At 46.8% G+C, this 13,187-nt stretch overlaps 1 protein-coding gene across 1 annotated transcript in view; it reads left to right on the top strand.

Moving 5' to 3' along the window:
* The first annotated feature begins 395 nt into the window (after positions 1-395).
* KANK4 (KN motif and ankyrin repeat domains 4) overlaps positions 396-13,187 on the top strand; it is a 48,426-nt gene continuing 35,634 nt past the window's right edge. The window contains exons 1-3 of the mRNA XM_004369000.2: positions 396-411; positions 7,779-9,704; positions 11,259-11,370. Of these exons, the coding sequence (XP_004369057.1) occupies positions 396-411; positions 7,779-9,704; positions 11,259-11,370 (2,054 nt within the window). The remainder of the gene's footprint in view (positions 412-7,778; positions 9,705-11,258; positions 11,371-13,187) is intronic.

Here is a 13,187-nt window from a genome sequence, read left to right as displayed (position 1 = left end):
TCTGGTTCCAGCTCTTTCACTAATATGTTGAGAGGCCTGGGACAAAATACTTCTGAGCCTCAGTTTCCTCATCTGCCAAGTGAGGGAGATGGACCAAATGCTTCCTTTAGTGTCAGCTATGGCTAACATTCCATGACGACACACCTAGAATTACCACTAGGAGTGTGTACAGGCTTTTAATCTCCCACTGTGAGGGGCTGTGAGCTCATAAGCACCCCTGGAAAAAAGGCAGGGAGGGGTGTCCCTTCACTGGGTGCTGTGTTTCCTCAATATTCATTCTAACTCTGATGAGACTTCCTCCACTTCTCTATCTTTTCTTCCAGAACTCTCAGACCAACCCCACAGACTCATCACATGAAGAGTGCCTGAGAGACTAACGGTCAGCATTCTTTAAGATGGAGAAAACAGATGGTATGCAGACTGCTTTTTATTCCCTGTCTTAGAGTGAGCACTCAGGTTGGAAAGAGATTGTTACCATAAATCCTGGAAATAGGGAAAGCCTACAAGAAGACATTCCTCAAATAGGAAGTATTGGGAGGCCCAAACCAAGTATTTCAGATATAAACAATAGAAGGCAGTAGAGAATGAGAATATAGCCTTATATTGGATTTGTATAGTCTTCAGAGTGCTTTCTCATCCTATCCAAACAGCTATTACCCTTCTTATATAGATGAGGAACTTGAGATCTAGATAAAAGACACAATATGGTAAAAGAGCCTCCTTTCATACCTGTGTGACTCTACAAGTCAGTTAACTTCTGAGTCTCAGTCCCCTTGTGTATCCGCTAGCTTTGCTGTGTAACAAACCACCCCACAATTTAATGACTTAAAACAACAGACATTTACTATTTCTCAAAAGATTCTGTGGATTGAGCCACACTGGAATGGGTTGGCTAGGCCATTATTCCGGTGTGGGTCAGCTGTGGTCTTCCGAGTGGCTGGGGTGGAGGGCTGGATGTTTTAGAATGGCTATACTCACAAGTCTGGTGGTTGACCTCATGTCACCCTGGGGCATTGCTGATAACTTGGCCACGTGTCTGTCATCATCCAGCAGGCCAAAGGGGGCTTGTTCGCATGGTGGCAGAGGAGTTCCAAATGTAGCAAGAGTAACAAACCCCAGTGTGCAAGCAATTTTCAAGTTTCTACATATGTTACATTTGCTATTGACCCAATAGCCAAAAGCAAGACAAGAGGCTAAGCTCAAATCAGTGTGGGAGGGGAGAAACAAAGGTTCTGACGGTGCCAACAGTCTACCATACCTCATCTATAAACAGGTATTAATATCTACTTATGGGATTGGTAAAGGATTAAATGAGGTAATGTATGTAAAATTGTTGAGTAATAACTCTCCAGCACAATGAATAAGTAGAGCCCTGGTGACACAACCGTTAAGCGCTCGGCTGCTAACCAAAAGGTTGGCAGTTCAAACCTACCCAGCAGCTCCGAGGGAGAAAAGACCAGGTGATCTGCTTCCATAAAGATTACAGCCTAGGAAACCCTATACGGCAGTTCTACTCTGTCATACGGGATCACTGTGAGTCAGAATGGACTCCTCAGCACCTAATAACAATAACAACAACAGCACAGTGAATGTCTCAATAAATGTTCCCTCTTCCCATCCCCCAGGAATCATGCTGAAAGTCATAGACTAGGCCCCCATCTCCTGACTTCCAATGAGATGATGCTTTTTCCAGCTCACCAAAGTCAGGAAACAGGAGAACCTGTAATCCTCCTTGAATCACATGGCCCTTCACTGGCAGGATTTAGGGACCAGGCATCAGCTCCAAGCCCTGCTTCTTCCTTTTTCCAAATGCAGTTACCGTATATTTCAAGAGTCTGCCGTTCTCCCCAGGGAGCTGCCTTTTCATTGCGTCCTGGACGTGGTCCCACAGAACACCACTAATTCCCTTACTGCCCCGGGGGGCCTGTCATCCCTGCTCGGCCTCATCAGTCCCTGCTCAGCCTCCTCAGCACTGCTGCTCTCCTCATGGGATTGGCCACAACTGGCTCCAAAATGTCCCCCTCCCTGCAGGCACACTTTTCTCACATAATAAAGGCAGAAGAAGAAAAAGTCCCTGTCGCTGTCTTGGCCTTTTGAAGAGACTCATTTAATTCTCCTTCTTTCCAGGTTTATTTTTGGCCATTTTCTCTCTAGTTTCTGTTTTTCCCATTTCTTTTGTAAACAAAAGGCTTTTGAACTTTTCTTCTTCACCTTAAATGCTTCCAATTGGTTGTCTCACCTGCCACACTTCGTTTTGTCCCTCAGGATAATTACTGTAGCCCTTTCCTCCTTACCTTGTCCCGTTCTAGTCCACCTTTCTCATGTTTGGGTGTAACTCTTAGACTGGTGGCTGTGTTTGTAGGTCCTTCCCAAAGGTCGAGTGGTCTGTTAACGCTTTCTGAGGGAGACCCTCCAGGTAGCTCTGAGGCTCATGTATCTTGTTTCTGCCCTGACTCATTTTCACAGTTTCTCCAGAATTTTTTGTTTGTTTTAATCCTCATTCCCTTTGGAAAGTTAAATATTCTAGGGACAAAGAATATCCTCAGGGAATCCTCCCTCACTGCATTCAGAACCAACCCAGGTCTGGCTTTAGACCACTTTGTGAACACCTCCTATGTGCCATGCTCTTTACATGCATTAGTGCTGATAATCATGACAACTCCATATGTTAGACATTATTATCTCTAATTTACAAATAAGGAAATCAAACAGTTTTCCCAGGGTCCCACAGGTAATAGATGACAGAATCAGAATGCAAATCTAGCCAGTTTGGCCATGTGTTGGTTTATTGGATCTGAACTTCATTTTGAGCAGAGACAGTCCACCTAATAATTTCTTGCCCTGGCCCCATGCCTGGAATTTTTAGCTACTGCATACCTGTCACCAGGTGGAATTAACATGAGCAGAGCTTAATGTGGGTGGAGGTCTCCCAGCATTCCTCATGTGCTGGGAGGGAGAGAAGGGACGCAGAGTGGCAGGTGACAGGCAGTGCAGCATGATGGTTCACCGTGTGTGTGTGTGTGTGTGTGTGTGTGTGCATATGTGTGTGTGAGTGTGTGTGTGTGAGTGTGTGAGTGTCATAACCCAGAGCACTAGGTTCGTAAAGCCCCTATTAAACCTGTCATCCTGGATAGCTGCTCAATCTCACAGACTCCTTTGGTTCCCCTCATCTCCCTTGTGGAAGATTTTGCCTTTGCATCTGCTGTTTTTTGTTTGATGCTATTATTGTATTTGTTCTCTGGACCAGCTCCCAGAGGCTGCTGGGTAAATCAGTGCATTTCAACTGAATTGAGGCAATAAGAAGATAAATAATGCAGCTTCTCCTTTAGGAGAGTTGTTTGCCTTCTAGGTCATAAATCTGTTCTGTACTTAACTTTAGACACACGTCTCCTCTCTGATTTGGCCTGACCTTGTAATCCAGGAGGCTGCTGGGTAGACCTGTAGGCCTAGTTGTATAGCAGAGGGCAAGTTGGAAAGCCAACGTTCAGCTAGGAACAAAGGAAATGACTCTCATTTACTGAAACGACCAGTGTGCCTTTTAGGAGGGAACCAGGATGGTAAAAAATTATGTGGGTTAATGGGAGCTTATTTGGAGTTTTTTGGGTGCTGGAAGAGTGTTTACCCCTTGTCCACCTGAAGTCCAGGTGTCTGCTGCAGAAGCTCTGGAACCCATCGGAGACCATCCTTTGGATGAGCACCAGTGCCTCATTCTGCTCCCTGCTGTAGTTGTGACATAACAGCCCACAGGCCCTGTGGTTTTACTTAGCCTCGATGGCTGGTAGGCTCCACTGGGTCCATGTTCGTGAGTTCAGCCTTCATGTGTCTTGTTGGCTTCATTTAGTTCTTTGGTGATAACTGCACATGCTGAAGCATAGAGGGTCACCTGACAAGCATGTGACATGGCTACAAGAAGGAGAGATCAGGCAGGCACGTGAGAAGAGCTCAGCCCCAATCTGTCATCACCCTGAGGGAAAATGTCCCCAGGTTTGGTCATGCTATTGTTTGCACCTTTTCTTTAACCTGTCGCTTTCCCTCGTTGCGTATAGCTTCTCTCGCTATTACCCTTCTTATATAGATGAGGAACTTGAGATCTAGATAAAAGACACAATATGGTAAAAGAGCCTCCTTTCATACCTGTGTGATTCTACAAGTCATTTAACTTCTGAGTTTCAGTCCCCTTGTGTATCTGCTAGCTTTGCTGTGTAACAAACCACCCCACAATTTAATGACTTAAAACAACAGACATTTACTAGCAGTCTCCCAGCTAGTCTTGGGGCTTCTGGTTTGTCCTTCCTCTAATCCTCTACAAGAGTGCTCTTTCTGAAATCATACATTTGACCAAGCCACGCTCCCTTGCTTAAAACTCTTCAAGATTCCCGTTACCTAGAGAGTAAAGTCTAAGCTTATTAGCATGGCATAGAAGTTACTCCGTGATCTGGCTCTTGATTTCATTTCCAAGTTTACTTTCCCTACTCCCTGCCCTTCTCTACCACCTTTTAAGTTCCAGCCATATCAGCTGAATTTGCAGAACCCTGAAATGCTGTGCAATTTCATACATCCATGCCATTGCATGTTCTCTGACATATATCGAGAATGCCTGTTCTGGTTATTTGTTGCACATAACAAACCAGCCCAAAACTTAGTGGCTTAAAATAATCATTTATTATTAACCCAGTACTGGAGGTTGACAAGGAGCCATGGTGACTCAGTGGTTAAGCGCTCAGTTGCTAGCTGAAAGGTCGGTGATGCGAACCCACCAGCCGCTCTGCTGGAGAAAGTTGTGACAATCTGTTACCATAAAGATTACAGCCTTGGAAACCCTACAGGGTGGTTCTACTCTGTTCTGTAGGGTCGCTGTGAGTCAGAATCGACTTGACGGCAACAGATTTGGGGGTTGACAGGCTCAGCTGAGTGGTCCCTCCTGCAGTTGAAGTCGGATGATGACTAAGGCTGGAGCCACCTTAGCTTTTTAACTCATGCCTGCACCTGCACTAGGATGGCTGGAACAGCAGGGGGTTGATTAATCATCTCTCTTCCTCTCTCCATACAACCTCTCTACATGACTAGTTTGGGCTTCCTCACAACATGGCAGTCTCAGTGAAGTTGGACGTCTTACATGGCAGCTGGCTTCCCAAGAGTATACATTCCAAGAGACCCAGGTGGAGGCTACATGACTTCTTATGACCTAGCCTTAGAAGTCCCTCCACATCACTTCTGCCATATTCTTTGTTCAAAGCCGCCACAGGCCAGGCTAGATTTAAAGGGGTGGAGATACAGACTCCACCTCTCAATGTGGGATTAGCTTGATTGTATAGCACGGGTAGGAATTGATGGTGGCCATCTTGGAGATAAACTGCCACAATGTCTTCTACCATCTTGTTCACCTGGAAAATTCCTATCTATTCTTTTAATGCTCAGCTCCTGTGTCCTTTGTGTGACATCATCCCTTTCCTACCAAAGCAAAAAGTAACTTCCAAGTCCAAGAGAATAATTCTGGAGAAAGTGGGATAATAAGTCAGGGAAGAAGTACTTGTATGTTACCCTCTTGATCATACTGCATTGTATTTGTTGGTGTCTCTCCTACTTGACCATAAATTGTTTGAGGGTGGTAGCTGTACCCATGTTATCTCTGTGTCCTTAGAGTCTAGCCTAGCAACTGACGTGTAGGTGCTCAGTAAACAGTGGTTGAGTAAGTGAATTGAATTATTGCTCTTTTGTAATTTTGCACGATCTACTAAGCCATCAATCAGTCACAAAGACTTTGTTATTTATTTATTTTATTGTTGTAGTTTAAGTGAAAGTTTACAATTCAAGTTAGTCTCTCATACAAAAATTTATACATACGTTGTTGTGTGACCCTAATTGCTCTCCCTGTACTGTGACAGCACACTCCTCCTTTCCACCCCTGATTTCCCATGTCCATTCAACCAGCTTCTGACCGTCCCTGCCTTCTCATCTCACCTCTGAACAGGAGCTGCCCATTTAGTCTCATGTATCTACTTGAGCTAAGAAGCACACTCTTAACAAGTTATCATTTTTTGTCCTATAGTCCAGTCTAATCTTTGTCTGAAGAGTTGGACTCTGGAATGGTTTTAGTTCTGGGGTGACAGAGAGTCTGGAGGCTATGCTTTCTGGGATTCCTCCAGTCAGACCATTAAGTCTGGTCTTTTTACTAGAATTTGAGTTCTGCACCCCACCTTTTTCCTGCTCCATCAGGGACTCTCTGTGGTGTTCCCTGTCAGGGCAGTCATTGGTGGTAGCTGGGCACCACATAGTTCTTCTGGTCTCAGCATGATGCAGTCTCTGGTCTATGTGGCCCTTTCTGTCTTTTGGGCTAATACTTTCCTTGACAGAGACTTTGTTGAGCCTTTCTGTCAAAGGAGGGCATTGAGTCAAATGAAGTTGGTTTCCATCATGAGACTTTAGTTCTCTACATTTTGGCCTTCAGAAAGATAATAAATAATAATACTGAGCACATATAGACTGCTTATCATCTGCTAGGCATTGTTCTAGGTACTTTATATGTATTAATTAGTCCTCACAATAATCTTAAATGGTAGATTCCTGTGATTATTCCCATTTTACAGAAGGTGAAACACAGGGAGGCTAAGTCATTTCCCCAAGGTCTCAGAACTAGTACTGGCAGAACTGGGACATAAACCAGGTTCCAGAGTCCATATCCTTAACCTCTGGGCTCTCCACTAATGTTCTCTCCTAAGTACTGCATTTTGGGAGCACATTTAGCAGAAAGTCAGAGGTAATGAGAGTTGTCACATGAGGAACACTGAAGGAACAAAGACTATTTAACCTGAAGAAGAAGCTACTCAGAGACAAGTCCCTGTGGATTCATATATTCAAAGAACTGACTTGTTGTCAGCGTGCTCTATTGGCGCCAATAGGTGGATGCTGTAAGAAGATCAATGGTGCCTTGGTACAATGGAGAACTTTCTCATCGAGAAGTCCCCCAAATAGTCTGGGCAGCCCTGAAAAGTCATGAGCCCCATATCTCTTGCAGGATGTATGCCCATGTCCCTCTTGACATTAATTGGCCCAGTTCCCTCACCAACTTTTTTACAGTCTTTGAGAAATGTGATATTTCCTTACCTGCCATGGTTTTTGACAGAGGAATTCATGTTTGGTAAGCACTAAGCAGTTTTCAGGTGGAAAAGACCATGGGCTGTGCATGATTCCTTGTTCTAGTTCTCTCTCATATTCATGTACCTGGAGGCTCAGACATCTAAGGAAGCTTAAATAATGTAGAAGGCATAGTTCATTGATATCACCAGCCTTAGCAAGATTTATTCAAACCTATTTGAATAATGCAAAGTTCTTTTTTAATGCTTAGATAATTGTGTACCTCAACCTGTGAAATCTTCTGTATCCATAACTGCCGATTAGTACCCTGATTTGGCAAATTCCTGGCCACTTCAGTTCAGCAATTACATGACTCAAATCTGGAAAAACAGTCTGAGACAATTTTGTTTTGCTGATCTGCAGGCAGATTACACAGTATAACTGAGATGACATACTGCAAACTGGAAACTGTTTCCTCTGCCTCTTTCCTTGCAGACATTGGCTAAGTACACACTGATTTAGTAAGATGGTTTCCCAGCAGGGCCAAAAAGACTGTGAGCAGCATCTCAACATAATTTAGAGTCTGTACAGTTTAAGAGAAGGCTCACGTGATGTGCTAAGTCAAAATCAAAGGTATTAGGCTTCACTACCCTGCAGTGCTTATTAACTTTGTGCTTCTTTTTCACATGTCTTATGTCTCTCAGCCAAAGACCAGCCCTCTCAGGTAGATGAAGAGAAAGACTCACCCAAGAGCCACCCTTACTCCGTGGAGACCCCATATGGCTTTCATTTAGACCTGGACTTTCTGAAGTATGTGGATGACATCGAAAAAGGAAACACCATCAAAAGGATTCCTATCCACCGACGGGCCAAGCAGGCCAAGTTTAGCACTTTGCCCCGAAACTTCAGCCTTCCTGACAGTGGAGCTCGGCCCCATGCTGCAATTCCCCACTCAAACTGGTCCCCAGTGGTGCCAAGGAAAGTGTCGCTCGGGACAGAGGAGCAAGCCCAGGCACTGCCACTTAGTGATTCCTCCCAAGCCTCAGCCAGCGGCGGTGAGGTGAGCTACCATAGGAAAGCCCTGCTGGCCGAGGCCACCAGGCAGTTGGAGGCAGCTCCTCCTGAAGATGCTGAGCTCTTCTCTGGAAGTGGACGGCCCCAGCTTTTGAGAGCATCCAGCATGCCAGCCACGCTGCTGCAAAACAGGGCCTCTGAGGAGCCCAGCCTACCCTCAGCTCTTACTCCACCTCCCACCCTCCCTCCACTTCAGGATGAAGGCAGTGTCTGTGATGGTACCTTTGGGCCTGTGGAAGGATTTGCAGATATTCACAGTTCCAGCCCACAAGCATCAACTCAACCAAAAGTCAGAGAGTTTGAAGACCTGGTGCTGGGGATTCCAGAGCTGGTCCAGGAGGCAGCCAAGCCTCTGGATGGTAAAGAGGAGGCTCCAAATCACCTCTCTTTCCCAGGTCCTCCTTCCTCATCCCAGAATGCACTTGTAGAGGATGCAGAAGACAATCGTGAAACCAGAGAAGCAGAGGTGGTGGTCACTCCTGGCTCCCCAACACCAAGTCCCCCACCTCTACCATCACCCATCCCTGAAAATGATCTCCCTCTAGAAGAAATTGAGCTCAACATCAGTGAGATCCCACCCCCGCCACCTATAGAGGTTGACGTGAGAAGTATTGGCATTAGGGTGACGGAGGAAAGCCTGGGCCTTGCCAGGGTAGATCCCAGTAGTATCTCCAGCCTGAAGCAGCAGGTTACAGCCCTTGAGGGCGAGTTGTCTGGAAGGAGTAAGGAGCTGGCCCAGGCCAGAGCTGCCCTCCAGCAGCAGGAAGAGGAAATAAAGGCCAGGGAGCAGAGGATTCAAGAGCTAGAGTTCGCTGTAGCCCAACTAGAAGAAAAGCTTAGCCAAGATAATGCCAGAGATGCTCAGGGCCAGACTGATGCCATGGTGAACACTGACCTTCTCCATGAACTCTTGACCAGGGAGTCGTTTGACAAGAGCATTGGGGTCAACCTTCTGGACATGACAGAATCTGAAAGCTGGGAGGCCAGAGGAGAGGAGAATGGCCTCCTACCGGGGCAAGGCAGCCACAAACAAGGGGATAAGAGCCCAGCAGAACTTGTACTATCACCCCAGCTGCCACTGCCACAGGGACCCGAGATGGTCCTTACCTATTCTTTACATAGCTGCCTTTCCACCGAACTCAAGATCGAAGAAGCAGGTTCTGAGCAGGAGGGAGGCCCTCAGGTAGGAGCCGAGGGTCTGGCCGGCAAAGCAGAAGGCTCTCCTTGGAGCAGCAGCAGAAAGGCTCCCCAAGCAGGGAGGGAGAAGGTCGGTCCAAAGCTTCCAGGGAAGGAGCGCCCAGAAAGGCCACCAGGCTCACCCACAGATGCCACCATTGGGCAATACGTTAAGAAGATCCAGGAGCTCCTGCAAGAGCAGTGGAACTGCTTGGAGCACGGGTACCCAGAGCTGGCCAGCGCCATCAAGCAGCCGGCCTCCAAGCTCAGCAGCATTCAGAGCCAGCTGCTGAGCTCTCTCAACCTGCTGCTGTCTGCGTACTCCGCCCAGGCTCCCCCTCCGGAGCCCCCGGCCCCCTCCTCCTCCTCTGCACCAGAGGGTAAATACTGGTGCCCCAGACAGGGAACCATTTCTCCCTTACAGGCCAAGTCAGAGGGGAAAAAATATTTTTAATGGCATGAATATGTTTTTGAAAAAGATTTAGGCCCCTCTGAGAACTTAGTGGAATTAAAGCAGATCTAGGTGACAGTGGAGGCTCAATACGCCTACTCTTGTTCTTGCTCTTGGGCTGGGACTGAGTGTAGGGCCACCACAAACAGCTGTACAGATTGCACAGAGCACAGGGATGCCAGACGAGGAGGGCAGATGGGAGCCAAAACCCAGCCCCCCTGTCTCTTGCCAAGCTGTGCACCTGCAGAACCGTGCCCACCCAGAGGGTGCTATTTCTCATTTCCACAAAGGCTGCATCCAGGTGATGTGGCCCTGGCTCTCATCTCCGGCCTCGCCTCGTTGTTTCCCGGGCCCCCGCATTCTGTGTTCCTCTCCGGTTCTTACACTGTAGAGGTTTTCTCTAGCCTGGTTTTGGAGGAGCATTATATTAAGATCTGGAATAGTTCACTGGAGATTTTCCCTGTGAGTGGTGTGTGCGTGTGTGTGTGCATGCATATGTGGGTGTGTATGTGCATGCATGTGTGAGTGAGTGATCCTCACGTGTGGAAATCTGCCCTTTGGCTGAGTAGTACTTCCTCTTGTAACAGATCAGACACTCTTCACTCTTGAGTAAAGTGGAACTATATTTCACTTTCCTCAGTGGGCAGTTTGTGAGTCTGCTTCCTGCCTCAGATCACAAGTTGGCTGCTTTCTCATTATTCGGTGCTAGTTCTAGTCTTGCCCGTTGGGAGATGCTTCCCGTACTTTTGAGCACAGCAAAAAGAGATTTGTGCTCTTGCTCACTTGTCTGCCATGCCTCCCCCACATCACGAATGTCAACTTGCATGTGAGCCAGGAGGGAGCACGGAGTGCCCTCCAGTAGAAGTGAGGTGCTGGGCTAGGCGTGAGAGACCAAAGTTCTACTCCTGCCCTGCCATTTACTGACCATATGACACTGAGGAAGTCTGAACCTCAGATTTCCTAGCCATAAGATAGGGGCAACAATAGCACCCACCCCACAAGGCACTTCTGTGAGAGTACTCCAACAGCTCCACCCCGTCATCCACACTCAGCCAACACCAGTTGCTGCTGAGTTAACTCTGACTCATAGCGGGCCCATGTGTGTCAGAGTACAACTGTGCTCCATAGGGTTTTCAATGGTAGATTTTTCAGTAGTCGATCACCATACCCTTTTCCCAAGGCACCTCTGGGTGGATTTTAACCTCCAACCTTTCAGGTAGCAACTCAGGATGTTAACCATTTGCACCACCCAGGGACTTCACGTCGAGTGGCATTATTAACAGGGACAGTTCTGCCAGCACTGAACACAAAGCTGGGTCTCCTAAAAGCCCCAAAATATTTGATTTACATCATCTGACTTCCTGTCCCTCTCTGCCTCCTCACACACCCTCAACCTGTACCTTTTCAAAGCAAGATTTCCGGTTTTGCTGTATTCTGGGGCATCCCCAAGGTCATTCTAACCTGTCATGTTGTGTCTGCCTAGAGATCTCCCCGTCGACCAGCCTTAAATCCATAATGAAAAAGAAAGACTATGGCTTCCGTGCAGGAGGTAATGGGACCAAAAAGAATCTTCAGTTTGTTGGGGTTAACGGTGGGTAAGCATCACTCGTGAAGCTCAGATTGCCTTCCTTGCTACCTCTCCCGCTGTCATCCTGAACGCTCTTTCGTGGGGGAGGCATCTGGCTTTCCTTCTTAAAGGGAGTTCATCTCAGTGGCCCTTTAAAGCCCCGTCTCGGGTTTGCATGTGTTTGACTTCTTGGGAGCTCTTGTGGTGTCTTGGAACCTATGTTTTTCATATGTTTTGGCTTTAGTCTCCCTCAGGGCCAGGATTCCAGGTGGCTTCTGGGAGCTTGAGGGAGAGGGCACAGGCCCTTTCAGGAAGGGACTTAACCTGAACCCCAACACTGAAACTAATACAAACTCTATTCATTTGTTGAATTTCAAATTTAATCTATTTGATTTTTTTTCTTTCTTTAACTGACTGCAAACAACCAAAGTGTTTTGGGAAGAAAAAGCCTTATATAGTCTAAACAAGGGAACATTGCATTGAGAATATTTTCTAAAGCATTCATTCAACAAATATTTATTAAATGCTGACTGTGTGCTAGAGGGTGAGGACAAAAAAATCAAATAAATCATGGTCCCTGCCTTTAGCCCACAGTTTGGGCATGGGCAGAGATAAGACAGGAAGCAAAGATGAGATGATAATACACCGAGGTGAGTTCTGTTAGAGAAGGCAGCCTAGGGCGCTGTGGAAACCGAAAGGAGGGCCCCACGGCCTAGTCAGGTGGTGGGTCCAGGAGGGTGCCCGGAAAAGGTTGGAGTCCCTGCTCATTTGGGTCACACCAAAAAGGAAGACACTAGAAGCAGACAAGGAGTGACGTCACTGTTGTGTGTTCTATGAGGAAACAACATGAGAGATGATGAAATGAGATGTCATGGGAGAGTTGCTGTCTCCACTTTCACTAATGTTGGCCCAAGGAGAAACCATTTAGTTTTGCACTTTCACCACTTCATGTACCAAAAAAGAACAACAACGATAAAAAAAAAAAAAAGCCTGTTGCCATCGAGTTGATTCCTACTTGTGGTGACGCCATGTATTACAGCATAGAACTGTGCTCCATAGGGTTTTATTGGCTGCAGTCTGTACAGGGAAGCCCTGGTGGTGCAGTGGCTAAGAATGTGGCAGCTAACCAAAAGGTTGGCAGTTTGAATCCACCAGCTGCTGCTTGGAAACCCTGTGGGGCAGGTCTACTCTGTCCTATAGGGTCCCTATGAGTCGGAATCGACTCGACGGCAATGAGTTTTGGTTTTGGTAATCTATACAGAAGCACATCTCCAGGGCTTTCTTCCGTGGCGCCACTGGGTGTCTTTGAACCACCAACCTTTTGACTAGTAGTCTAGTATAAACTGTTTGCACCACACAGTGACCTCATTGAAAAGAAGAATCCACCTAATCTCAAAGACTAAAGCAGGTCATATCTCTCCTCTGCTTAAACCCCCACAACGGTCCCCACTGCGTACCAAAACCTGGAAGGCCCAGATCGTGCCTCCCGCCGGCCTCATTTCCTGCCTCTGGCTCCTATCTTTCTTCCTCAAACATACTGCACTCAGGCCATCTCAGGGCCTTGGCATTTGTATTTTCTGTTCTCCAGCTTGAAATGCTCCTCTCCCAGGCATTCCTCATTATTTGTCACTCTAACGCAGTAGTTTTCTATCTTGGCTGCACATTGGAGACACCTAAAAAAAAAATCATCTCACAGCGAAAAAACCAAGCTTGTTGCTATTGAGTCGATTACAACTCATAGTGACCCTATATGACACAGTAGTACTGACCTATAGGGTTTCTAAGGAGCCCTTGTGGCACAGTGGTTAAGAGCTCAGCTGCTAACCAAAAGATTAGCAGTTCGAA

The sequence above is a fragment of the Trichechus manatus genome, unplaced genomic scaffold (assembly GCF_000243295.1).
Source record: "Trichechus manatus latirostris isolate Lorelei unplaced genomic scaffold, TriManLat1.0 scaffold00003, whole genome shotgun sequence".
Classification (NCBI taxonomy): Eukaryota; Metazoa; Chordata; class Mammalia; order Sirenia; family Trichechidae; genus Trichechus; species Trichechus manatus.
Note: the sequence above shows the minus strand (reverse complement) of the source record. Positions and strands in the feature narration are given on the sequence as shown.